The 25,873-nt window shown below is 37.0% G+C and overlaps 2 protein-coding genes and 1 long non-coding RNA gene across 4 annotated transcripts in view; 2 read left to right on the forward strand and 1 right to left on the reverse strand.

Moving 5' to 3' along the window:
* The first annotated feature begins 225 nt into the window (after nt 1-225).
* Nucleotides 226-6,272, forward strand: LOC130551984 (polycystic kidney disease protein 1-like 3). Its single transcript, XM_057330065.1, has 15 exons — nt 226-1,126; nt 3,452-3,486; nt 3,588-3,623; nt 3,712-3,791; nt 4,014-4,074; nt 4,165-4,256; nt 4,462-4,612; nt 4,704-4,739; nt 4,824-4,921; nt 5,049-5,124; nt 5,214-5,305; nt 5,526-5,583; nt 5,675-5,766; nt 5,909-5,980; nt 6,163-6,272. Exons 1-15 carry the CDS (start codon nt 1,082-1,084, stop codon nt 6,165-6,167), a joined length of 1,029 nt encoding a protein of 342 aa, XP_057186048.1. The 5' UTR covers nt 226-1,081; the 3' UTR covers nt 6,168-6,272.
* A 2,613-nt stretch (nt 6,273-8,885) lies between these two features.
* On the forward strand, nt 8,886-13,718 carry LOC130552038 (uncharacterized). 2 transcript variants are annotated; one of them, XR_008962672.1, is made up of 7 exons: nt 8,886-8,989; nt 9,117-9,219; nt 9,303-9,415; nt 9,556-10,053; nt 10,137-10,189; nt 10,487-12,432; nt 12,685-13,718. It is a non-coding gene; the product is annotated as an uncharacterized LOC130552038 (long non-coding RNA). The 2 variants fall into 2 exon arrangements; XR_008962671.1 differs by having other exon boundaries at nt 10,137-12,432.
* Nucleotides 13,719-19,652: 5,934 nt separating this feature from the next.
* tdrd12 (tudor domain containing 12) overlaps nt 19,653-25,873 on the reverse strand; it is a 41,480-nt gene continuing 35,259 nt past the window's right edge. The window contains exons 30-35 of the mRNA XM_057330033.1: nt 22,166-22,227; nt 21,969-22,074; nt 21,210-21,323; nt 20,803-20,956; nt 20,595-20,655; nt 19,653-20,448 (exon numbers count right to left, since the gene is read on the reverse strand). Of these exons, the coding sequence (XP_057186016.1) occupies nt 20,372-20,448; nt 20,595-20,655; nt 20,803-20,956; nt 21,210-21,323; nt 21,969-22,074; nt 22,166-22,227 (574 nt within the window). The 3' untranslated portion in view covers nt 19,653-20,371. The remainder of the gene's footprint in view (nt 20,449-20,594; nt 20,656-20,802; nt 20,957-21,209; nt 21,324-21,968; nt 22,075-22,165; nt 22,228-25,873) is intronic.

Here is a 25,873-nt window from a genome sequence, read left to right on the forward strand (position 1 = left end):
TAAAAAAACAATACTAATAACTCTACACACATTAAGGTTATGTTTATTATTTAATAATAAATAATATTGGTTTGTTTTGATGGTCCTCCAGTCCAGGGGGCGAGCCAAAGCAGCATTTATGCCTACGTAAAAACCATAGCTGCGGCTGAATTCGCTCTTGTTCACTCATGCACTATTCCATATATAGCGAATGCTAAATAATCCACTTTATGCGGAAGAAGTGAATGAAAATGAGTGAACAATTTCGGACACTAATGCCTACACCGTGCACAAGTATTTGACCTAAACGTTTATGCACTTTATGTATATTTTTATTATGTTGTTTATTTTAATAACGATATAACGTGTTCCTATTACATAGGCTAAAAGGTGTGTGACATTAGTGACACACGGATTGATAACTATAGAATATGCAGCTACATCAGGCTGTAATACGAATTATCGAAACATCACTGTTTGTGACTGCAGAAGACAGACGAGAAGAGAAGTCGTTGCCACGGCAACCTGGGGATGATGCAAACGGGGGATGATGCAAACGAACGATGACGGACTTCGCCTGGATTCATGACGGGAGGAATTAAGTGGACCAAAACAACGCAAACCACAGATCTTTAAACACGCAAATCAAATCTTTGTGTTTACAACAGAAATGTGTTTAAAATAATTTCCCAGGTAGCCATATGAGTCATCAAATGTATATATTTATATATATTAAGTCATTATTAAACACAGCTCGATACTCTTAGTGCTGAAGGATCTCAGGATGTACTCAAACGACCCCCAGCAGGCACGTGCAGAGGGGGGGCTTGAGCCCAGGCCCTTTTTGTTCCTGGAGAGAAAGTGCCCTTTTTCTGGGATTTTTTTTTTAATGGATATATGTATGTGCGCGCGTATGTATTTGCGCACGGCTTTAACTGTCAAAAACAATTAGAAAACTTCAGGTCAGGTCGGGAAATGTTGAGAGTTCCGATGCCTTTCTTCCATCCGCGTCTCCACGCAGGCGCGCAGCCGCAAATAGCGCGCACGCGCAGCACAGCTGTGTGTGTAGCATGTTTGGCACATCAGGCAGAGAGCCGCAGAAATGAAGACCTCCCTCCTTTCCAGTAGCGTTTGTCTTGGTGTGGAGGTGAGTGGTGATGAACAGACTAGCTACATGTGCTTTCGAATTCACACCTAATTATCCAAAAGACAAACTTCTAATATTGTTTTGCTAACATCCATCACTTATGAGCTAATGAGTAAGCTAAAGTTTCGCTAAGGCAGTATATCATTGGAATACATGCTAACTTAATGGAGAAATGACAGCTGAATACAGTGAAATTAATAACGTCATCAGAATCGCCTCATTGATATGTAAACCAAGCATTAAGTAATTAAAATGTGCTAACTTGCATACATTTGTCAGGCAATTCAGATGAACAGGATAAACAAAATAACTAAAGCATACCACCAGTTATTAGTTAATATGACTTACATCAAGAGTCTTTTCCCTTGAAATGTTATGTATGTTTACATATGCAGATATATATGCAGCTTGTTTGGGATAATTTAGAAGAAATCTACAGAAGCAAACAGACGAGGGTATAGAGGGCTTAAAACAAACAACTTTATGTGTATTTTGGAAAATTTCTTTCCATTAGAGCAAAAGAAGACATGAAAGCAAAATAGACCAACATCTGAAAATTGAACGGTACATTAAGTGTCCTGCCTTAAACAACAACTTGATAAGTTTGATGTCAGACTCGTGTGTAGACATGTTGTGTATGCTGATAGATCTAAACCGCCCTCCCTCAAATGTGAAACAAAGTTCTTGTCACGATTAGTGTGTGTGTGCGCGCGTGTGTGCGCGCGTGTGTGTGTGTGTGTGTGTGTGTGTGTGTGTGTGTGTGTGTGTGTGTGTGTGTGTGTGTGTGTGTGTGTGCGTGTGTGGTACAGTAAGTGTAATTATAGCAACAATACATATTAATAATAATAATAATTAGTTAAGCTGCTGTTTTTTTTGTATTTTGTCAATCATTTTTTGCAGTGTGTTTTAATTATTTTTGCAGGTTTTTGTCCTGTAAAATAACAAATTAGCACCAACTGCCTTTTTCAGTTTAGTGTGAAGGTCATTGTTGGTGTCCCAATAACACCAAAATAATTAAAACAGTTTATTGGCTTGTGCAAAATAAACAAATTATTTGTGAAAATATGTAATTTTCCTTTGTGCAGTCATTTATCCTAAATATATACTTGAAACTTTAGCATAGAAAACATACACATTGTGGCTTAATTTCCTTTGTTGTTGCCTGTTCTTGTGATAAAATTTGTGAATTCTACAGAAGACCATTGTTGGAAAATGAAACAACATGAAACAATTGGGTGAGTCTGAGGGATTTTAAAAAAGTTATTTTAATATATTTAACATTTTGTTTGGAAAAAATTATAACAAAAATAAGAAGTGCCCTTTTTTCCACTTGAGCCCATGCCCCTCAAAATGTCTGTGCACGTCCCTGATCCCCAGACTAATGAAGCTATTGTAATATTTTTTGAATATTTTTTATCTTTATTTATTCTGACCCATGTTATTTTTATAGCAATAAAACCAAGCAAAAGCATGCTCGCCATCATCATCGTCAACTATGACGGTAGATACAGGAATACACGGTACCTGCACTTTTTTCGACTCTTTCTCTGCTGACTGCGTCTCTCCTCAGGGTTGCCATAGTGTGGGTTGGAGGCACAGAGTAGTTTCTGGCTTGAATGAATCATTGCCTGTTGTTCACAAGCTCCGATATACACTTACTGCGGGACTATAACTACAGGTGCCATCAGAGCTCCTGTTTAAAATCTCATTATTTAAGGCATATAATCAAATGCTCTTGATATTGTTAAAACTCAAAGAAACAAAAAAGTTGACTGTTGATATTATTGTCTTTTCTCTCAGAGGAAGAACGGTATAAACAGTTCATGTCCGGCATCTTTTAGCGCTAGGACGGCTCCATATATCAGTTTCAAACGATCTCCAAATCCAGCGTTATATCCACCGTTTATATAACATTCATCACCCAAATGCAGTGAACAAACAAACACCTGAACTTCGCGAACGTATGCTCTCTCTCTCTGTCTCCTGCACACAAGTGAAAGTGGCGTCTGCGCATGCTCCTTCTCCTGCTCTCCTTGCTGCCGCGTGCTTTTCCGAGAGAATGGTCCAATAAGGAACTAAGAAAAATTGTTACGAAATATTACGTTTTATATTTTTCGAAAAAAAAAAACTTTCCGAAACCTGTACGATCGCTGGGGGAGTGTATCGAGCACAGAAATACTACGTAACACGCCCAACTAGTTTTTTTGACAAGTTGACCATGTTAAGCATGAGAAGACAGCACGTTTAACATTGTAAAGAAGTCAGAATGCATGACACACCTTTGCACCACCCCTTTAAAATAACTTCAAGTTCTTGTATTTCAAGGGTTCAACGTCCTGCCTGGGAGCTTCTCCACCTCAGTGAGTTAAATATTCTCTTGATTTATACACATCGATCTGTATGCTTGAAAATTGAAATAATTATTGAAACTTGAAATAACTCCAAGTACTTGTGTTTGTAGGGGTCAACGCTCTTTCTGGGAAACTTTTCCACCTCAGTGAGTTAAATATTCTCTTGTTTTGTACGCATCAATCTAAGTGCACAAATGATTGCAGGAACAGTGCTTACAGTGCTTGTATTTTTAGGCAGAAGAGTTGTTTACAGGGACAAAGGGACAAATCTGAGTCCCAGGTACCTCCAGCAGCTGCTGCTGTTCCAAGAACAGGTAAAGGAAAAAAACATTTGTGTTATTACATCTGACCAAAACCACCAATGCTCTTTTATTTTTAATACTGTTTTGATTTTACTTTTGCTAGCATGTTTCTTAGTAGGTTAGTGAAATTAGAACAGATGGTAAACCTGTTATTATTTATCTGTATTTAAATATATCAATCATTGGATGAACAAGTGTATCAGGTGTTTATCTAGTCTGATTTGTTCTCAACAGCTTCCCCACAAAGGCAAGAGAGTGCTGGACAAGAGAAGTCCACAAATGCTTCTCCACCTCAGTAAGTTGAACAAATTCTCTTGATTTATACACACCAATCTAAGTGCTTGAATGTTTGCAGAAACAATACTTACAGTGCTTGTATTTTTAGGCAGGACAGCTCTACAAAGAAACGGGATAAGCCAGATCCAGTCAAAATGGAGTCCCGGGCACCCCCAGCAGCTGCTGCTGTCACAAAACCAGGTAAAGGAAAAAATCATTTGTATGTCATGGCATCTGACCAAAACCATCAATGCTCTTTTATTTTTAAAATGTTTTTGGTAGCATGTTTCTTAGTGTGTGAGTGAAATTTAGAGCAACTTGTTTTTGTGGATCTGTATTTAAACATATCCATCATTAGATGAACAGGTGTATCAGGTGTTTATCTACTCTGATTTATTCTCAACAGCTCCTTCACCAAGAAAGGAGATTGCTGGACAAGAGACGGCAACAAAGCCCCCAGCTATTATCCAGAGGAGGGTCTTCAGAAATGGGTGGACAACTCGGAAGGTGTCCACGAAGACCCCCGTGATAGCCAATTCAATGCGTTACCCATCTAAGTGAGTTGAGCAAATTCTCTAGATTTATACACAGCAATCTAAGTGCTTGAATGTCTGTGGAAACTTAAAATAACTGTACTGGTATTTTTAGGGGTCAGCATCCTGCCTGGAGATCTTCTCCATCTGAGTGAGTTGAACAAATTCTTTTGATTTATACACGGCAATCTAAATGCTTGAACTTTAAAATAACTTAAAGTATTGGTATTTTTAGGGGTCAACGTCCTGCCTGCCGAATGCCCAGTGCATCTCCTGGAGCTACTGGGGCTTCAAATAATGGACAAGGCAGAAGCATGAGGGAAAACAAAAACAGTAAGTTAATACATTCTTGTCCAGTCTGCTCAACACTTTCAATTTTAAAACTGTTGAGAATCTTTTATTTAAAGATATCAATCATTGGACGAACAGGTGTTTATCTAGTCTGATTTGTTCTCAACAGCTTCCCCACAAAGGCATGAGAGTGTTGGACAAGAGAAGTCCACAAAACCTGCCGTCGCACCAGCTGCTCCACCTCAGTGAGTTAACAAATTCTCTTGATTTATACACACCAATCTAAGTGCTTGAATGTTTGCAGAAACAATACTTACAGTGCTTGTATTTTTAGGCTGGAGAGTTCTATAAATAAACAGGATAACTCACATCCAGCCAAAACGGAGTCCCAGGTACCTCCAGCAGCTGCTGCTGTTACAAAACCAGGTAAAGGAAAAAATCATTCGTATCAGTCTAAAAATATTGATGCTCTTTTTGTTTAAAGAATTTAAATTTTTTAATGTTTTGAGAATTTTTTGGTAACATGTTTCTTAGTGTGTGAGTGAAATTTAGAGCAACTTGTTTTTATGGATCTGTATTTAAAGATATCAGTCATTGGATGAACAGGTGTGTCAGGTGTTTATCTACTCTGATTTATTCTCAACAGCGTCCACAGAACCAGAGGCGTCCACAGAAGCTCCTGTCATGGCAGCTTCTCCACCTCAGTGAGTTAAACAAATTCTCTTGATTTATACACATCGATCTAAGTGCTTGAATGTTTGCAGAAACAATACTTACAGTGCTTGTATTTTTTAGGCTGGAGAGTTCTACAGAGACACTGGATATGAAAGATCCACCAAAACCTGAGTCCCAGGAACCTCCAGCAGCTGCTGCTGTTTCAGAAACAGGTAAAGGAAAAATGAATTTGTATGTAATGACATCGGACCAAAAATATCAATGCTATTTTATTTTTGAAACTGTTTTAAGAATCTTACTTTTGGTAGCATGTTTTGAAGTTTGTTACTGAAACTCAGAGCCACTTGTTTTTAGCTCCAGGATATGCAGTGGACACATTCAAGGTTTCGAATAAGGCCAGAAGGAGGATGAGGAAAATGAGAAATAGTAAGTTGATATATTCTTATTTAATCTGCTCAACACTATCATTACTAAAACTGTTTTAGTAGCATGTTTCTTAGTGTGTTTGTGAAATTTAGAATAACTTGTTTTTATGGATCTGTATTTAAAGACATCAATCATTGGATGAACAGGTGTGTCATTTATCTGCTCTGATTTATTCTCAACAGGTTAAAAAATGCAGGAGGCTGCTGGACAAGAGACACAGATGCAGGAAGTGAGCGAAACGCTGGAGACTGACACATCTATTGAACACCTGTATGAGCTCCTGGGTGGACTGCATCTGTCCTCTGAGCCTTCTGCCCCAGCCACACCATCTCCTGTTCTTGAGTGAGTTGAACAATTTTTTATCAGTTTATAAGTAATTGAATGTGTGCAGGAATGATACTTGCATTACTCATCCTCATATTTTTTAGGTTTCATCATTTAGTGGCGAACTCCTCTGGTCCATTTAACAGCTTGAAGCCTCTTCGTCCTGCGACATTCATCTTCGAATTCTCACCCACATTTGGTAAGTTGTTGTATTTAGTTCTATCTGAGCAACAGTATCAATGCTCTTTTATTGTTTAAAACAGTTTTGATATCAATCGTTGGATGAACAGGTGTGTCATTTATCTTCTCTGATTTGTTCTCAACAGATTTTGGACCAACACAGAAGACTGACTCCCAGATGAGTGGGCAAGCAGTGTCCATGGAGACCCCTGAGATAGAAGAGCCCAGAGAAACGCCTTCTCCATCTGAGTGAGTTAACAAATCCTCTCAATGTATACACAGCAACCTAAGTGCTTGAACCTTAAAATAACTTAAAGTACTGATATTTTTAGGGGTCAGGGCGCTGCCTTAGAGCCATTGGATCATGTCCGAGATGTTTCCAGTGCATCTCCTAGAGCTTCTAAGGCGGTTAATAAAACAAAAAGGAGGATGACGAAAACGAAAAAAAGTAAGTTATTATACTCTTTTCTAATCTGCTCAGCACTCAATGCTCTTTATTTTTGGTTAAATGTTTTATATGGGTCACTGGATGAGCAGGTTTTGATTTGTGATTTGTTCTTAGCTGATTTACAGCAGAGGCAAGAAGTGACTGACCCATGGGAGACAGACACAGTTGAACCTTTACGTGAGCTGCTGGACGGGCTACATCTACCTTCAAAGCCCTTTGCCACAGCCACACCATCTCCCGTTCCTGAGTGAGTTGAACAAAATAATCCTCCATTTGAATCTATGCAGAAATGATACTTACAGTGCTCATCCTCGTATTTTTTAGGCTTCATAGAGTGACCCCATTTAACAGCATGAGACCTCTACAGCCAGCGACATTTATTTTTAAATCATCATCCTCATCTGGTAAGTTGTTTTATTTTGTTCTATCTGACCAACAGTCTCAATGCTCTTTTATTGTTTAATACGGTTTTGAGAATCATACTTTTTGTATCATGTTCCTTAGTGTGTTAGTGAAATTTAGACTTGTTTTATTGTTTTGTATTGAAAGATATCAGTCATTGGATGAACAGGTTTTGATTTCTGATTTGTTTTTAGCAGAAATCAAACATGATTATGAGCATGTCTCCTCAAAGCCCCCAGCCACACCATCTCCTGTTCCTGAGTGAGTTGAAGAAAACATTTCTCCATTTTTTTACATTATTGAATATATGCAGAAATGTTACTTACAGGACACATTCTCATATTTCTTAGGCTTCATCATATAGGGGCGAAGTCCTCCGCGCCATTTAACAGATTGAAGCCTCTTCGTCCAGCGACATTTATTTATGAGTCACCCATATCTGGTAAGTTGTTTTGTTTTGTATTATCGCTGACCAACAGTATCAATGCTCTTCTGTTGTTTAAAACTGTTTTGAGAATCTTACGTTTACTTGTTTTATGGTTTTGTATTTAAAGATATCAGTCATTGGATGAACAGGTTTTGATTTCTGATTTGTTTTTAACAGAAATGGAACATCTATGTCAACGCCTGGATGACTTGCATCTGTCTCCCAAGCCCCCAGCCACACCATCTTCTGCTCCTGAGTGAGTTGAACTAAACATTTTCAGTTTATAAATGCTTGAATATATGCAGAAATGTTACTTGCAGGACACATTCTCGCATTTTTTAGGCTTCATCATTTAGTTGCGAAATCCTCTGGCCCATTTAACAGGCAAAGGCCTCTACAACCAGCCACATTTATTTATGAGTCACCCATATCTGGTAAGTTGTTATATTTTGTATTATCTCTGACCAACAGTATTAATGCTCTTTTGTTTTTTAAAACTGTTTTGAGAATCTTACGTTTACGAGTTTTATGGTTTTGTATTTAAAGACATCAGTCATTGGATGAACAGGTTTTGATTTCTGATTTGTTTTTAACAGAAATGGAACATCTATGTCAGCGTCTGGATGACTTGCATCTGTCTCCCAAGCCCCCTGCCCGGGCCACACCATCTTCTGTTCCTGAGTGAGTTGGACAAAACATTTCTCAATTTATAAATGCTTGAATATATGCAGAAGTGGTACTTACAGGACTCATTCTCATATTTTTTAGGCTTCATCATTTGTCCTCTGGCCCATTTAACAGACAAAGGCCTCTACAACCACGTTTATTTATGAGTCACCCATATCTGGTAAGTTGTTATATTTTGTATTATTTCTGACCAACAGTATCAATGCTCTTTTATTGTTTGAAACTGTTTTGAGAATCTTACTTTTACTTGTTTTAATTTCTGATTTGTTTTAAGCAGAAATGGAACATATTTGTCAGCGTCTGGATGACTTGCATCTGTCTCCAAAGGCTCCTGCCTGGGCCACACCATATGTTGCTGAGTGAGTTGAACAAAACATTTCTCAATTTATAAGTGATTGAATCTATGCAGAAATTATACTTACATTACTCATCCTCATATTTTTTAGGCTTCATCATTTAGTGGCGAACTCCTCTGGCCCATTTAACAGCTTGAAGCCTCTTCGTCCAGCTACATTTTTCTTCGAATTCTCACCCACATTTGGTAAGTTGTTATATTTTGTTCCATCTGACCAAAACTATCAATGCTCTTCTATTGTTTTAAACAGTTTTTAAATCAATCATTGGATGAACAATTGTGTCATTTATCTACTCTGATTTGTTGTCAACAGGTTTTGGACAAAAGCAGAACTGTGACTCTCAAATGAGTGGGCAAGAAGGGTCCATGGAGCGCCCTGAGACAGCAGACCCCACAGCAACACCTTCTCCATCTGAGTGAGTTAACAAATCCTCTCAATTTATACACAGCAATCTATGTGTTTGAACCTTAAAATAACTTAAAGTACTGGTATTTGTAGGGGTCAGGGCGCTGCCTTAAAGACGGAGGATCATGTCGGAGATGGGTCCAGTACATCATGGAGAGCTTCAAAGGCTGCTAAGAAAGTAAAAAGGATGAGGAAAACTAAAAACAGTAAGTTATAGTCTCCTCTAATCTTCTCAACACTGTCAATGCTCTTTCATTTTTAAATCTGTTTTAAATGATCAATTTTTGGTCTAATTTTGTATACAAGTCATTGGATGAACAGGTTTTGATTTGTGATTTGTTCTTAGGCGATGTTTCAAAGAGGCAGGAAATGAAGGACACACTGGAGACAGACAGACTCAGAGTTTTAGTTTTCAATTTAGTTTTATTTAGTTTTTTTAATTAGCTTTTATTTTTAGATCTTTAGTTTTTATGTTAATTTTAGTTAAAGCTTAAGCAATTTTGGTATATGCTTTTGTCGTTTTATAATTTATTTGTTTATTTTTTATGTTGCTATATAATATTAATTAATTTCTATTTTAGTTTTTGTTTATTATTATAATTTTAGTGCTTTAAACTTATTTAAATTTATTTTTGAGGCAACATTTAAATTTTTCCTTTAGTTAAGTTTTTCCCCATAATTTTTAGGTCAATGTTTTATTTGATTTCAATGAACAGAGACGTTTTCAAAGTTTTAATTTGAGTAAACAAAATTAACCTTAACTTAAACATTTATGTGAGCTGCTCGATGGGCTACATCTGTCTTCAAAGCCCTCTGCCACAGCGACCCCATCTCCCGTTCCTGAGTGAGTTGAACAAAATAATCCTCCATTTATAAGTGCTTGAATGCTTGCAGAATTGGTACTTACACTCTTTCTTCTATTTTTAGGGATCATGATTTCGGGTCTAACTCGGTTCATAGAGTGACCCCACTTAACCCATGTAAGCCGCTTGTTCCAGCCAAATTCATTTTTGAGTCATCATCCACATTTGCCAAGTTGTTATATTTTGTTCTATCTGACGAAAGTATCAGTGCTCTTTTATTGTTTGGGAACCTGTTTTAAAATCCTATTTTGTTATATCAATCATTGTATGAACAGGTGTGTCATTTATCTACTCTGGTTTGTTCCCGGTGCAACACCACCTTGTTAGTAAAATTTAGAACAAATTTATGAAAAAGTTGTTTTTGCTATTCAGGTGTGTCATTTATTTACTAGTTTATTGATTTATTTCTAACAGCATTTCAGCAGAGTCAGAAGACAGGCGGCAGGCTGAGATTTGACAATTTATGCGCTCTGCTGTAAAGACAACAAGACTACATCTGACATCTTCAGCTCACTGTTACAGTGATATGAGACCCCTAAACATTAATTTTACAACAATAGCTTAAATTTAAAAAGTGCTGTTTATTATACTAAATCTCTGTTTGTTCTGTTTGCAGCTAAAGTTACCTGAAATGCAGCCCATGGATTCTGTGCACAAGCGTGGGGGCGAACTTCCCATGTTGTCAGGATATCAGTTTCTGGTTTACTTTTGCATCGCCTATGTGGGTATTTCTAAAAAAGGGATAGTTCTCCCAAAAATGCGACGGGGAAAACAAAAATTAAATGTTTTCTATCGCCAATATCAACCATCAGCATGATATCAGAAAAGTTTTGAGCTCTCCGTTTGTCGCCGCCTTAAGCTGAGCTGTTTCCTTATAATGGACCTCTTTGGAGGAGAAAGCGTGTATCTAATCAGTGGAATGAGAGCTCTTTTGTCAGCAGTTAGTGCTTATTAAATGTAAAATTTGACAGAAATGTGGTTTTTCCCAGTCGTTGTTAAACTATGTTAAAGGAGTCATATTGCACGGCTAAAACGAATATTATTGTTAGTTTTAAATGTAACGCAATGTGTATACACCATTTAAAGTTTAAAAAACGTTGTATTTTCCACATACCGTGCATGTTTGTATCTCCTCTTTGCCCCGCCTCTCTGAAACGCGCTGATTTTTTACAAAGCTCATGGCTCTGAAAAGCGAGGTGTGCTATGATTGGCCAGTTCAACAGTGCGTAGTGATTGGTCAAATACTGCAACCATATTCGGAACATCAGGTTTCAAAGCAATTGAACTGACAGGCGATACAATGAGATTTACAATTACTCCCACCTTAACTACGTGTAGATTTGAGCGGTCTTAGTCAAATCATGTTACGAAGTTACGTAGATTCGCCGGGGTGTGGTTACACGAGGCGTTTCAGGCAAGTCTGGTTGAGCATTCGCTTTTAGATAGAATGCATCTTTTGTTCCCACACTTTCATTTGTGCAATTTTACGTGTCTAATACATGCATGGGCAACTTATAACACCAAAGACACAGAAAAGCACGTACTTCCGCCATATGACCCCTTTAAGAAATAGCGGTGCGAATGTAAACCGGAAACTGATATCCAAACTTCTGACAACATCTGACGTTCGTCACTACGCTTGTGCACAGAGTCCATTGATGTCCATCAAATAAACGACCAGCAAAAAAACATCAATAAAAGAATTTCTGCCCTCAAAAGCTCACTAGAATCTAAAGCGTCCTACCTCCTACATTATAAAAAACCGCTGAAGAGTCTGAAATCAGCCACTTGTTCACATATTTACTTTTTTGAATGGCATATAGTGCACTAGATAGGGGACAGGGAATGATTTAGGTGGTACCTAAGTACACTGTAAAAAAAAAAAAAAAAAAGAGTACAAGGCCGTACCTTTCTGTCGTTGGGGTTCCTTTTTGTTCCCTTATGGGTATGCAGCCCATAAAATGTTGGTATATTATTGCACCCTAGGGACCTATTTGTGTGCCTTAAGGATCTATTGTGTACCAGTTCAATTCTAGTGGTACTAAACATTCAACTGTACATTCAAAGGTACACAATAGGTCCTTAGGTGCAATAGTGTACCCCAAAAAGTACATTTGATTATGTACAGAAAATGATTGTACTTTTTTTCTGACAGTGTTGGTCATGTTTATGCCATTTTAGTTGGTCAGGAATCAAACACAAACATTTGTCATATTGTGTCATTTTTACATATGTGTAATATACTCTGTACACTAATAAGCTTGTCTTGTTTTCATCCGGGACACCCGAGTATGACAGACCCAGCTCTAGTTTGACTGGATGCTCATCCCAGATTCTCAGATGCCCGTGTCAAGCAGAAGGTAACAGGATTCTGCACTGATCACTGCATGTACCATAACTCATGTATTTTTTAATATAGAAAATAAAAACAGATATTTCTTCATCATTTTTCAATGTCATTACTGTTTTTCTGCTAAAATGAATAAAATCGATTGCCTGTTGAATAGAACATTCACGAGTTCTCCTGTCAGTGTAGTGTACAAAAAATACAAAGCAATTTGGACTTAATGAAAATAATAATGATGATAAACTAATTTTGTTTGTTGTCTTAGGAGTCGCATGGGAGGAATCGTGGTGATGGAGGGATGCCGGGAAAGCTGAGGTAAGAGAAGGTAGGCGGCTGCTTAAATACACTTGGAGGATGATTGACAGGACCATCAGGCACCTACTCTGGGCTAAAAGGGACATCTGTAAAAGAAACATGAGTACAGAAATGTTTTTGACATATAAATCCATTCTAGATATGTAATTGTCCAGGTATAACATTGTGAGCATGTACTGTCACTTGCATATGTGTCACAAGTGTTCTGTTGAAAAGCTTGAGATGTGTGACCAGCCTTTAGAAAATAAAAGTGTCTTTTTGATGTCTTTGTTTACATGTGTAAACTTTATAATCATTGTAATTTAGAAATAAAAGTTCTTGTATGCACGATCTTGATCTTTTATGACTTTTGGTTGATCTTGTGGACCTTGACTTCACATGCACTGAGCTTTCTCTTGATCCAAATTCACTTCAGACTATACAACAGTAATCCAGAATATCCATTTTAGTGATGACATTTGCTAAAGTGATCTCAAAACCTCCAAAGGTGGTTATAAATCAAACTAAGTGATGTTTATTTGTAAATGTATAAAATGCAGGAAGATTTATGTTAGTGTTGGGTTCAGGGGGACGGCGAGACTTAAGGTCTTTGCACATACAGTCCGAAATTTTCGTATGCGTTTTTTCTAGTGCTGTCAATCGATTAAAAAAATTAATCGGATTAATCACACATTTTTTCTGTGATTAATCACGATTAATCGCACATAACTATTATATTTTAAAATATACTTTTACATTTTAATAATTTCACATTTAATCTTCAAATTGATGTAGAAACAACATATTTCTTTAACAGCATCATTTTATGAAAGCTAGCATTTTGATATTACTACTGTAACTGATGTCTCTATTAAATTGATTATTTTAACATGAATTATAGCCATTCAACAGTATAATTGAGAGCTCATGTAGGAAACATACAGGAATTGAAGGACACTTTACAGTCTTTAATGCTAAATTATAAATTAAATGCAGAAGAATTCTCATTAAAGCTACAAAACCACATTGATTTCTTCTTTTATTTTGTTCTTTGATTAACATTAGTGACAGGAGTCACAGCAGCACGTTTAAGAACGTGGCCCCTTTAAGAGCTGTCACAGTACGCAGATCTGACCGTCACCGCACTCCCATTTTCACAACTCTTTGCATTCATTTAAGATTTTATTTTACACTTTGAAGTCTGTGCTTAAGAAAATGCTAGACAAAACGGGCTTTCTGACATAATCTTGTGTGGTTTTATCCATTCAAGCACGAAAGAGAACTTAACACGGATGCGCTGTCTGACAGAGATTCACCGACGCAGCCTTCAGCCCGTGACTGTTTACACCAGACTGGACCTCGCGTTGCGTTTTGCCGCGTCCCACAGTTTAGAAGCTGTCTATCTTCATTGACCGCATCAAAGCAACTGTTTCAAATCGCGCTTAAGTGGTTTAAAAGCCTGTACACGAATAAGAGCGTGATTACATAATGCAACGCTAGACAAAGGATGTCAAAACAAACGGATGCTGCGTTAATTGCGATAAATATTTTCTCACGCGTTAATTTGAAAAAATTAATCGCATGCGTTAACGTTGACAGCCCTAGTTTTTTCGTATTTGCCTCTGGTTTGTACGGTGTCTCTGAATTGTTATAAAACGCCTCTCAAAATGCTTGCAACGGATGCGAAAACGCATAAAATCGAACCCGTTCCGAATTTTTTTATGACGGACGAAAATATCGGAGGCAGTGTGTAAATGTGATTGACACAACGTGAGGTCGTATTTATTTTTTAACGTGCGGAAATTTCGGATGCAAATTTCGGACTCAATGTGCAATGGGCTTTAGAGGCAAGAATATACAGTTTGTACAGTATAAAGGTCTTTGCACATACAGTCCGAAATTTTCGTATGCGTTTTTCGTATTTGGCTCTTGTTTGTACGGTGTCTCTGAATTGTTAAAAAAGGCCACTCAAAATGCTTGACGGATGCGAAAAACGCATAAAATCGAACCCGTTCCGAATTTTTTTATGACGGACGAAAATATCGGAGGCAGTGTGTAAATGTGATTGACATAACGTGAGGTCGTACTTATTTTTTAACGTGCGGAAATTTCGGACGCAAATTTCGGACTCAATGTGCAATGGGCTTAAGAGTCATAATGTCTATAGCCCACATAAAACATGAAACCGTGTGTGTGCGCGTTTATAATTTTAAATGTTTACCATTTTAAATGTCTATTTATCTCATAGCAAGACTAAGGAATTCCTACTGCTTCTATGGTTACCTTGCTTTGGTAGCCTACTGTCTCCATATTTAAATGCACATGTATCATAGAACTCTGCATGTCCAATGTTGTGTAAAAAAAGTCAAAGATTAAAGGTTCACCTTTCTAATTACAGTTTCTGATGAAATGATATGATATTTACAGAGCCTCCTCAAAACATTTATTTAAACATTTTTTTATTTATTATTAACTACGGCAATTTGGCGGAAACTACAGTAACCATGATTTGATATTTTTATTTATCTAATTTACATTAATTAAACACCACAGTACATACTAAACATCTGTTTATTAAACACCTCTGTTTTACCATATATATTCACGGGCACATTTAATACATTTCTTACGCCCATCCACGACGAAATTCAAGCGAGTCCTCCAGCAAACGAACTACTTATCCCAGAATTCCGTACACCCCAACGTCATTCAGTGTGCGATAAACCGGAAGACACGTCATGGCTCCTTTCTAGAAGGTACGAAAGAAGTACTGAGTGAATGTTTTGGTAATAAATGTTGTGCTTGAGGTATGAAATGTATAATATTACTCACAGATATAAAAACTAGATTCCGCATTAGCATCTGTTTCTATGGGCCTCTATACGTAAGTAGTCCGCCATATTGGAACGGTCCGAGCCTCAAGACGAAGCTGACTGTCAGTGCGGGGTCATTCTTGACAGTGAGCGACGTCACTGGGCCGTTCCAAGACGGCGGACACGTCTACGTTGCTGGAGCACTTCAATGCGGCATCTAGATTTTATACCCATATTTGTGACTGCCTTGTGTAAGTCATTTGAAACAGTCGGTGCTTCGACAATAACTTACAATATCATTTCAATAAACCTAACCTTACAATAATAAAAAAAATGTAATCAAACTGTTTTCAACGCAGTTGATTACATGAGTGTGCATGCCCAGTGAAGGTCATGTATTTTCCTTCTAGTCAAAACCCTGTGTGGCTTTATGGATTGTTTTGTAAAATTGTAAAGTTTTTACCAAAATGGCTATCAGTTTGTAATAAATAGAACAAAACAAATGTTTTCCACGTTTATTTACTATTACATGTATTACGTTTAAACACTGCTGTATATAACATTCATTTAATCTGTTTATTCTCAAAAAGTCATATACTAAAGTTTATACTCAGAATTCGGACAACGCTACAAAATGGCGGACACCCGATATAGTGCACTAGGAGATAGAGGTAGTGGTGGGCAGATTGATCCTGAAGTTTCGATACTGAGGTTGTATCGAAAAGGATCGATCCTAACATAAAAATATCGATACTAATTTTACTACTGATTTTATTTATTTACTAATGTAGCTAATAATTGTATAATGAAGAAAAACTATTTCCCATACATACAGTTTGCACACGTTGCTCCTCCCTGCCCTGCTGTGTTTTGTAGTCCGCTATCACGTGACTCAGCAGCGCCAAGCGCAAGCACGCAGACGCTGCTGCAGCCGGCGAAAATAAAAGGAGCATCATGTGAAGTTTTTTCACCTCGGCGAATAAAAACACTGCGAAATGCGATGTATGGCAGTGGGCCTTTGGGGGTAAAAAGCCAAAGATCGAAAGTACTTTATTGTTTGAGACACAAAGTAAATAAAGTGCTTAAATAATTGTGTGCACTTTCAGATTTATTTGGTTTAAATAATGTCCAGTGTTTTAACATCTACATGATTAATTAGCCTACAGGCACATTAAGAGCACAAATCACAAAATATTTTAGTGGTCATGAAAATGTATTCAGATTTAGCATATTAATGATGCATTCATCTGATAAATCATGACATTTCATTTACAGGGAAGTAAATGTAAGTTCAAGTGAATGCTTTTTAAAAGTTAAAAGTATTGGTATCGGTATCGAAATCAGCAATACTGGCCCTGCATTTACAAACCCGATTACAAAAAAGTTGGGACACTGTACAAATTGTGAATAAAAACAGAATGCAATGATGTGGAAGTTTCAAATTTCAATATTTTATTCAGAATACAACATAGATGACATATCAAATGTTTAAACTGAGAAAATGTATCATTTTAAGGGAAAAACAAGTTGATTTTAAATTTCATGGCATCAACACATCTCAAAAAAGTTGGGACAAGGCCATGTTTACCACTGTGTGGCATCCCCTCTTCTTTTTATAACAGTCTGCAAACGTCTGGGGACTGAGGAGACAAGTTGCTCAAGTTTAGGAATAGGAATGTTGTCCCATTCTTGTCTAATACAGGCTTCTAGTTGCTCGACTGTCTTAGGTCTTCTTTGTTGCATCTTCCTCTTTATGATGCGCCAAATGTTTTCTATGGGTGAAAGATCTGGACTGCAGGCTGGCCATTTCAGTACCCGGATCCTTCTTCTACGCAGCCATGATGTTGTAATTGATGCAGTATGTGGTCTGGCATTGTCATGTTGGAAAATGCAAGGTCTTCCCTGAAAGAGACGACGTCTGGATGGGAGCATATGTTGTTCTAGAACTTGGATATACCTTTCAGCATTGATGGTGCCTTTCCAGATGTGTAAGCTGCCCATGCCACACGCACTCATGCAACCCCATACCATCAGAGATGCAGGCTTCTGAACTGAGCGCTGATAACAACTTGGGTTGTCCTTGTCCTCTTTAGTCCGGATGACATGGCGTCCCAGTTTTCCAAAAAGAACTTCAAATTTTGATTCGTCTGACCACAGAACAGTTTTCCACTTTGCCACAGTCCATTTTAAATGAGCCTTGGCCCAGAGAAAACGCCTGCGCTTCTGGATCATGTTTAGATATGGCTTCTTTTTTGACCTATAGAGTTTTAGCCGGCAACGGCGAATGGCACGGTGGATTGTGTTCACCGACAATGTTTTCTGGAAGTATTCCTGAGCCCATGTTGTGATTTCCATTACAGTAGCATTCCTGTATGTGATGCAGTGCCGTCTAAGGGCCCGAAGATCACGGGCATCCAGTATGGTTTTCCGGCCTTGACCCTTACGCACAGAGATTGTTCCAGATTCTCTGAATCTTTGGATGATATTATGCACTGTAGATGATGATAACTTCAAACTCTTTGCAATTTTTCTCTGAGAAACTCCTTTCTGATATTGCTCCACTATTTTTCGCCGCAGCATTGGGGGAATTGGTGATCCTCTGCCCATCTTGACTTCTGAGAGACACTGCCACTCTGAGAGGCTCTTTTTATACCCAATCATGTTGCCAATTGACCTAATAAGTTGCAAATTGGTCCTCCAGCTGTTCCTTATATGTACATTTAACTTTTCCGGCCTCTTATTGCTACCTGTCCCAACTTTTTTGGAATGTGTAGCTCTCATGAAATCCAAAATGAGCCAATATTTGGCATGACATTTCAAAATGTCTGACTTTCAACATTTGATATGTTATCTATATTCTATTGTGAATAAAATATAAGTTTATTAGATTCGTAAATTATTGCATTCCTTTTTTATTCACAATTTGTACAGTGTCCCAACTTTTTTGGAATCGGGTTTGTACTTGGTATCGGATCGATACTAAATTTTACAGTATCGCCCACCACTAGATAGAGGGCGAATTCAGACACACCTCATGCGTGAAACGACCCCACACAGAAAAATGTGATTCGTTTATTCGCTTAGCGCTGACAATAATAACAGGTATCACGTGTCATAGATGCCTAACGTTACCTCCGCTTTCATGGTCTCAGCAGCGAAGATTTGAACAACGTAATGATTAACGCATATAAACATTTTTGATAAACGAAAATTATTGTTGAACAATTACACCCTGACAAATTAGACACCACTTCTGTCTTAAACCTGCCTATTCAGGAAATTGCTTAAGGCCATTTAGTGCAATCACACCTTGAAGTAATGAACCCTGTTTGTTTGGAGGAAAAGACGAGAAATGTAGGCAAATGTAGACATAGGATGAAGTAAAAATAGAATGAATTAAAATACAAGTTTAGACAAACTTAAAAAATAAAGTAGCAGTTTCAGTAAGTTTCACAGGCAGCTCTATTCAGCATCTGTGACATGCAATAACTACCTCAAAAACAATCAACTTGTATCTCATTGTAAAGAAAATAATAATGAACAGCTAGATATTAAAATAAATATTAAACCACAAACTAGGTTCATTAACCAATATTATATTCCCGTGTAAATACCTTCAAAACAGTGAACTTACAAACTTGTATTTTAGCCAATAAACATGACCTTTCATCATTACCACAAATGTACCGTTTACATACTGCTAAAAATGTCTAAAATATTGCTGTTAATCCTTCTGTATTGAACCTGAATGAAAGCAAACAAATATTATGCTTCGTGCCATTTTAATGCTTTGAAAATGGTAAACTGCAATTTATTCAAGTGTGTAACAGTTTTTGAATAAATGAAATAAATTAATGTAAGTCACTCTTATTCAATACAAACGTAAGCAGACTTAAACAGGTTTTTCTTCACACCATGACCACACAGCAAGTGGTGTGAAGTGAGAAAACAAGATCTTATAATGAAGCTGTCAGACAACATTTTAAAACAGACAAATATCAAGAATTTAAAGTAACTTAGTAACACTAAACCTATAGCACCCACAAGACTGGTAACCATGAACTAAAACAAAAATTATAAATAATAATAATAATAATTATATTTAAAAAAAAGAAATATTACTGGTAACTTGTCAGTCAAGTGGCAGAGTATAGGCAATGCACATTCAATTCAAACAATTCTTAAACACTAACTAGCAATGAACAATACTTTAACAGCACATATTAATGTTGGTTAATGTTCATTTCCCCATATATGATTAACATTGAATTTAATTTGAACATGTTAAACATTTATAAGTCACTATTAACCAAGATTAAAGGGTCAGTTCACCCAATAATGAAAATTCTGTCATAAATTATTCACATGTAGTTGTTCCAAACCTGTATACATTTCTTTGTTCGGCTGAACACAATAAAAGATACTTGGAAGAATGCTAGCAACTGACAATTCTGAGGCATCATTGACTAGGGGGTGAGTAATTCATGCCAGAAATGTCATTTTTGGGTGGAGTATCCCTTCAAAGCTGTAAAAATCGTTCATTATTAGTTCATGATACCTACTGCATTAACCAATTTTAACCAGAACCAGGTAACACTTCACAATAAAGTTACATGTAATAACATAAGTTAATGCATTAGTTAACATGAACGGTGAGCAACAGATCTCCACAGCATTGATTCATCTTAGTTAATGGTGAAATTAATATGAACTAGGATTAAGAAATGCAGTTTATTGTTATTTCATAATGAATAGCAATCCGATGTTAACAAATCAAACCTTATTGTAAAGTGTTACCCAGAACGCCTTTTCCAGAAGCAGTTTTGTATTTGGCATCCGTTCTTTTCAATCACTGTCACTGGAGCACTCACTGGAGCTGACGTAATCTCCCTCCTCACCCGCCTCCGCCAAGAACAAATGCCCTATTGGGAAAGACACACAACCATGTGATCATCAATAACGGTATCGTTTCAAACTGTTTAAGTACAAATCGTACAGGAAAAACATGGATTTTCATATTGGAGTGAACTATTCCTCTAAATACAGCATTTACACATTTGGCTCTCACCGTTTACTGTAGGAACTACAGCGTCATCGATGTGGTCAAACTCGTAGCTAACAAACGCACTCTGCAGAGGGAAAAACATTGAACAAATATCTTCAGAGAGACATGACCATGACTACATACATACAGTATATATATTTGAGCTATGATAAAGCAGATTTTTGCACTGAATGCACGAGTGGTTTTTGTCTCAAACAGAGAGAAATGATGCCTTGAGTTTAAGAAGAGTTCTCCAGTCTTTGTTCTCCTTCTTCCTTAGCTTCATCACAGGCTCGTTACACCTCATTTCCCATGTGCACTCCTCCGCGATGATGTCACTGAACAGCTCAAACTTCGCAAAGTAATGACGCTCATTCACGTACCCACTGAAACATCCAAATTGTTCCATGCATTAAATACAATCACACATTCTTACGATTCTGAATAAAGTGCACGGATAAAAAATCAATGCTTACATGTTAGAAACTACAGTATGTTAATATTGTAAATATAGTCACAGCTAAACGATTGACTATGTTCACAATATTCCAGTCTTAGTCATCGTTGCAACCTGTTATGTAAATGCAACAGCATTTTAACATTTACAGTATATGTTTTATAAGTGTATTTGAAGCTGACCTGTAAATGACCGTGTCGGAGGAAAATTCACACTTCTGCATCACTGGACTGATGAGTTTAACATTGACAGTGATGAACTGGCCTTTCTGAAACCATTTGATCTGTGGGTGAAAACTAAACAGATGCAGATTAACATATGAAAAGAAGTACACTAAATTTACCTTAAAGGGGTCATATGGCGCGAAGACGTGTCTTTGGTGTGTTATAAGTTGCCCATGCATGTATTAGACAAGTAAAATTGCAAAAATTAAAGTGTCGGAACAAAAGATGTATTCTATCTAAAAGCGAATGCTCACCCAGACCTGCCTGAAACGCCTCGTGTAACCACACCCCCACAAATCTACGTCAGTTGGTGGTATGATTTGACTAAGACCGCCCAAATGTATACGCAAGTAAGGTGGGCGTACCTGTCAGTACAATTGCGTTGGAACCTGATGTTCTAAATATGGTAAGAGGCGTCACATTTCCGTCACACGCTTGCAGTATTCGACCAATCACTACGCACTGGTTAACTGGCCAATCATAGCACACCTCGCTTTCAGAACGATGAGCTTTGTTAAAAGTCTGCGCGTCTCAGAGAGGCGGGGCAAAGAGGAGATACAAACATGCACGGTATGTGGAGAATACAGCGTTTTTGAACCTTAAATCGTGTATACACATTGCATTACATCTAAAACAAACGGTAATATTCGATTTAGCCATGTCATATGACCCCTTTAAAATGACCAAACAATAATGTCCATATACTGTATAACTCACCTGAATGGCTGGAATGAGACAATGGCAGGTTTATTCAAGTGTTTTGGTGTGTCAGCAGTCTGTAGTTTCTTGACATTCAGGACTTCGGCGTTATTTAGATGATCATCTACGTGGCCAAAAACAAGCATTACTTCAAGCGTTCTTAACAATGAACTAATTCGCATCAAACTTTGTGAACTGAATCTGAGTGAACGTGCCTGTTTCAGGACTGGTTGGTCTGGATTGGTTTGAAGATGAGTATCCGTTCAGGTCAGAGGGGCTAAAAAACAAAAATGGTACCCATAAGCCAGAGTAAAAGTCAATGACTGCTAGGCAACATGACAAAAATCACTAAACCTAAACACTACAACAAGTACCTTACAAAGTATCCATTAGCAGTAAATAAAGGTTTACCGGAGAAAAGTGCATAGTTAATACTGAATGTGTTTTCCATACTAAAGTGTTGCCAAAGGCTAAAAAAAATACGAAACACAACACAATAAGCAAAGCTTTCGTGGGTGGATGACTGCTCTTTAGCAACGCAGTTGACTAAATTATAGGATGTAATATTGAACTTTTTATAACAAATTTTGGCTAAAGCGTTTCGAAACATTTCATATGCTGCACGTGATCGGAACGCGGGTTAGTCCAATTATGCTGTCCATTATAGCAGTCACAACTTTTTTGACGCGCATCAAGAAATTTATTCGGTAAATGTGTTTTCATCATAATTTTAATGTATTTCTTTGGTAACACTTTACAATAAGGTGCTATTTGTTTACAATTAGTTAATGCATTGGCTAACATTAATTAACAATGGACAATACTTATACAGCATTTATTAATTATTTTAGCATTTACTAATACATTATTAAAATCAAACGTTGTCACTGTTAACATTAGTTAACGTCCCATGAACTAACATGAATAACTGTATTGACATGAACTAACATTGACAAGGATTAATAAATGCTGGAATAAATCGTTCATTGTTAGCTAATGCATTTACTAATGTTAACTAATAGTGCCTTATTGTAAAGTGTTACCATTTCTTTTTATTGGATAAAACAATGTATGTGACTCAATTATGGAAGTATTTCAATGCCGTTAGTCTTTGAAGCAAAAAAGCATGTTGAATTACCACTAATCAAAAATAAAGCTGTTGCATTACCAGTGCTTGCATTTTTAGAGTCTGCAATTCAATATGGTTGTATATTTAAGCTGTGAATATTTCAAATTGAAACATTTCACGCACAATTTCACCGTTAAATAGTTCAATAATCAAAATTCGCCTTTTAAATTTCACTTAAAAAATTCAAGTTGTTATAAAATACAACCTTTAATTTTCGACAGACAATTTTCAGTCCATATTATTTCGGTTTAAAAATTCGCTTCCACAAATTCAGTGGTTCAAATTCGACTTGAAATTCAAAGTTTCACATCCGGGAATCCCAGGAGAAGCAATAGAGCACCGATTCCGCCAATGCATGATCTCTACCTGCTGCCTGACCGCTTCACCAGCAGGTGGTGCAAGTCGCTTCTGACGAAGACCAAAGCAAGAAATGCAGATACTTTTTATATGTTTGCAGCACAGTCCACTCATCTGCTCGATTAAGTGAATTTATTTGATCTCATAGATCTCTTATGCATCATCAAGAAAAAAATAATTGTTTCTTGTACTGGCAGCTTAGCTCACCACTATCAGCCCTGGAACGGACATGGAGCACGGGGACAATTCCAGGTGGCCTGGAATCAGTGGACTATTCATACATTTATAATATTAATTTAATTATTTAAATATCCTACCCGATCTACTAGTACTGCCTATCTATAGTAAGAGTTTATGTTTGTATTTGGCTTGCTATTTATACGCATTCATTACTTTTTACGTGCATATGATTACCCCCTGGTATGGTGTGGGTTAAGTCGGTATGTACATAAAAAGTGCACGCAAAACACATGCGTATCATATGCACGCAAAATATAATTTCTGTAGCTCGCCAAATGCAAACATAAAATCGTGCTTTTGATAAGCACGATCTTAAGTCATCAAATAATGGTTTGAGTTTCGAGGATGAGAAAATTGTATGTTACAGTCAATTACTGAATCATACTGTGTTTGAATAAAATAAGCTAATTGCATGAAGCTATTTGAATGACACATGCAATGGTATCTGATTAAATGTGCCAGAAAACAAGACAACAAGTTTTTAAATCATTACATTAGTTACATAACACCATCACAATAAACTTAACATTTAAATTCAAATAAAACATTTTATTTCGGTTTAAAACTAAATAGGAAAAATAGCAATAATTATACATTTTAAACAGACAATAGTAGTAGGCTAACTGAAATAGTAATGAAAACAGATGTAAGAACAAGCCATGAACAATTTTTCATCAGAACGTAAAATAATCTACAATATAAATAACAGTCTTTTCTTAAAAACGTAATTGTAAAATATTTAGTAAATGTAGGATATAAATGTAACTTAAACAAAGGAATAACTACACCACTTAAAAGAGAAATATCAATGGAAATAATTATGCCTATACTTTTCATCTGAAATCTGAGAACGCAAACAAAATAAAGCCAATTATAACCTATTGTATGAACGAATGAATAAAAAAACAAACTGAAATACTGCAACAATAAAGACACCTATACCTAGTTCTGGTATTATGTGAGAAATACGGGGGGACATGCTAAAATTCTCATTGTGTCATTTTGTGCTTTTTGCATTCATATTTAGGGCTCTTCCGCATTTCTGTAGCCTACGGTTATTAAAAAGGTATAGGCTATACTAATCATCTGGTCTGAAGATTAAGCAACATTAAGCGTTTTAGCATGGTACACCGCCCGTGATGGCGTGGTCCGTGGACGCTAAAGGGGCATAGTAGGCCCTTAGCAAATCTTGCAAGCTTATAACGTTTTTGTTCCACCATGCCACCATACATGTTGTGGATATTCAGCTAAATGTTTAGCGTAAGTTTAAAGAGGGTAAATTTGATAATTTAACTGAACTGTACACATACATTTTAGACACGTACATTACGTGTTTCTCCAACGTGGTTTCAGTGTATTTCTGTGATTTAAAATGCATAAATTTAACAATATGTTGACTTATTATGTGAGCATATAGATTAAAAATTATTATAACATCTGTAGATGTTGCCAAACAGCAACATCTACAGATAGTTGTGTATATTGCCATGGAGCACTCATATTGTTTTCTGACCAGTAATTAAATATATTTTTCACTGCTCGGCCATGCAAACTGACTTGCGTTGAGGTGTATGTTAGAGAGGTCCTCGTGTGTCCCAGCGGCTTCGGGTCTAAAACATTGACAAAATATGCCTTGGGCACAGGTCGTGTCCGATATGGCATCGGGTCTCTGGTAATTTATAATGAATGTGCTTTTACCAATCGCCCCGAAAGACACAAATTAATTACATTTTATGGTTAGGTAAACAACAAATATGTGTTACGCCAAACTTTACAAGACATAATTAGGTTAATATACCGTGAGTGATTGACATTTTAGCATTTAATGAACAGACAGCAACTCAAGCAATTAGCGTGTAGTCATACTCGCATGTTCGTGTGTGGCACATTATTGGGAAACGCACACAGCATGCAACAAAAGTTTTTATCTTTGCGCGTATAGATCCATAACGCCGTGAGGTATCTTGCTTGGCTGCAGGCTGCACAAGACGTTTCGGGTCTAGTCGGGTTCTAAAGAAAGTGCTGACTATTTTTATCTGGTCTATTTTATCTGGCCTGCTCAAGAAGTTCGCTTGGCTAAAATATCAGTTTTTCTGTCTCGTATTAACAAACGAACGTTTCCACAATTCCACAACATCCAGCATTTTCTGAGAGTCTCAAATTAAAACAAGATCACGCAAGGAAAATAAAAAGAATG

Source organism: Triplophysa rosa, linkage group LG3 (assembly GCF_024868665.1).
Source record: "Triplophysa rosa linkage group LG3, Trosa_1v2, whole genome shotgun sequence".
NCBI classification, from domain to species: Eukaryota; Metazoa; Chordata; class Actinopteri; order Cypriniformes; family Nemacheilidae; genus Triplophysa; species Triplophysa rosa.